Raw genomic sequence first — 1,509 nt, 5'->3', positions numbered from 1 at the left:
GGTTGCTAGCAACAAGTTGCCTCATGTATGAAGGCCTTTAGATACATGCAGTGCAGCAACTTTACTCATTAGATCTACCCATGTGTATACATGTGTTGTATCTAGGAGTTTAAAGGGTCAATCCTGTGAGGAGGTCCTTCTTCAACAACCCATTAGTCATATCAATCTCATTGACTTGACCACTTGTGAGACAATAGACAATGTAATGACTTCTATTGTATCATTAAAAGATTGATGCTTTTATCTTGTGTATTCATCAATGGATCTGGTGTAATGTATCAGATAATGTAGGATATGGTATGCATTCACCACCAGTCCTATATAATGACTATCACTCACTTCTCATCAATACAACAATCATTCTATGGCCTTATTAATTGGGGCAAACGCATGATTTGACTATTGGTATTGTAAAATGGATTTTCAAAATAGAATGAATTGACAAAAGCAATTATAGCTCTACTAGTAATAACAAAACAGATAAAGAGAGGAAAACAGAGAAGAAAGAAAAGGAAGCGTACATAAGAGAAAGTAGAAGTAAGAAATAGTACTCATGATTTTATTGTTATTGCTTAGGAAGACGCTTTACTTCGGCAGCAATATCATTTCTTCCCAATTCCTGGAGTGCTTTAATCAGCTTTTCCCTTGTAGCAGTACCAGTCTTTAACCAGAGAATTATCATGTCTTTACGTGATACATCTATTTGATAGAAACTCTTCGAATGAATTAGCTTCAATTCTTCATTTTCCAAACCAAGAAATATTCCTAGATTTTCCCATTCATTGACTATCTTATTGATAGCTTTCAGTATAACAGGAGCATGAGACTCATCTGTAAATAAATACACACATTATCTATTAATAATAATACTAACACATTCACTCACTTAATACAGAAGCTTCTGGTAATATACTGTCAATAGGAAAAACTGATGAAGGCATTGGAGCTGCTAAAGATGAAAAATAAAAAAATGGCATGAGAGCATGTATCCTAATACATGTAAATGTATGTACGAGCGAGTACTATCTTAAGTTTGAACTAGTATGTGTATATTAGTTGTTTGCAGTACTATTATACTTACTGTTTTTAAACCAGCAGGATTGACGTGGTCCTATTTCCCTTGCTTTACTGCAGCCACCATTAGTGCATGTTATACTAGTTCCAGCTTTGTTACGACGGCATACACCAGCTCCACAGGTCTGGCAAAGAGTTCCCTCTAATGTATTGCTACTGTAGGAGAACTTGCTGGAGACAGACTGTATGGATCCATGGACTAAGAGTCTTAGCTTTGGACATGCATCCTGTACTGGACCAGCAGGTCCATCACAATGTATCTCCAACCACTGGATGGTATCTACCAGTAGAATGTTAACTCCTAAATCTGTTGATTGTAGCTTGATGGCATTACGATAAGGTATCTGTCCTTCTAACATCTTAAACCCTTCCTTTAAGAGACTGACCACCAGTGCTGGGTACATTCCCTGTGGTATAACATTGTCTTCCCAACTC

General features: G+C 36.7%; 1 protein-coding gene across 1 annotated transcript; it reads right to left on the bottom strand.

The window, feature by feature from the left end:
* Positions 1–402: 402 nt before the first annotated feature.
* LOC109587834 (uncharacterized) lies at positions 403–1,503 on the bottom strand. The gene is made up of 3 exons (XM_020004057.1): positions 1,082–1,503; positions 887–949; positions 403–831 (listed from the first exon to the last, which is right to left on the bottom strand). Exons 1-3 carry the CDS (start codon positions 1,476–1,478, stop codon positions 566–568), a joined length of 726 nt encoding a protein of 241 aa, XP_019859616.1. The 5' UTR covers positions 1,479–1,503; the 3' UTR covers positions 403–565.
* Positions 1,504–1,509: the final 6 nt, after the last annotated feature.

Source organism: Amphimedon queenslandica, unplaced genomic scaffold (assembly GCF_000090795.2).
Source record: "Amphimedon queenslandica unplaced genomic scaffold, v1.1 AMPQUscaffold_12432, whole genome shotgun sequence".
Lineage (NCBI taxonomy): Eukaryota > Metazoa > Porifera > Demospongiae > Haplosclerida > Niphatidae > Amphimedon > Amphimedon queenslandica.
This window is presented reverse-complemented; position numbering and strand designations above follow the sequence as displayed.

Coding starts and splice junctions, on each gene's coding strand:
- LOC109587834 (XM_020004057.1), bottom strand. CDS start 1,478: ATGTACCCAGCACTGGTGGTCAGTCTCTTAAAGGAAGGGTTTAAGATG. Junction 950..1,081: donor ATCCTGCTGGTTTAAAAACA/GTAAGTATAATA, acceptor TTTCATCTTTAG/CAGCTCCAATGCCTTCATCA. Junction 832..886: donor ACCAGAAGCTTCTGTATTAA/GTGAGTGAATGT, acceptor ATTTATTTACAG/ATGAGTCTCATGCTCCTGTT.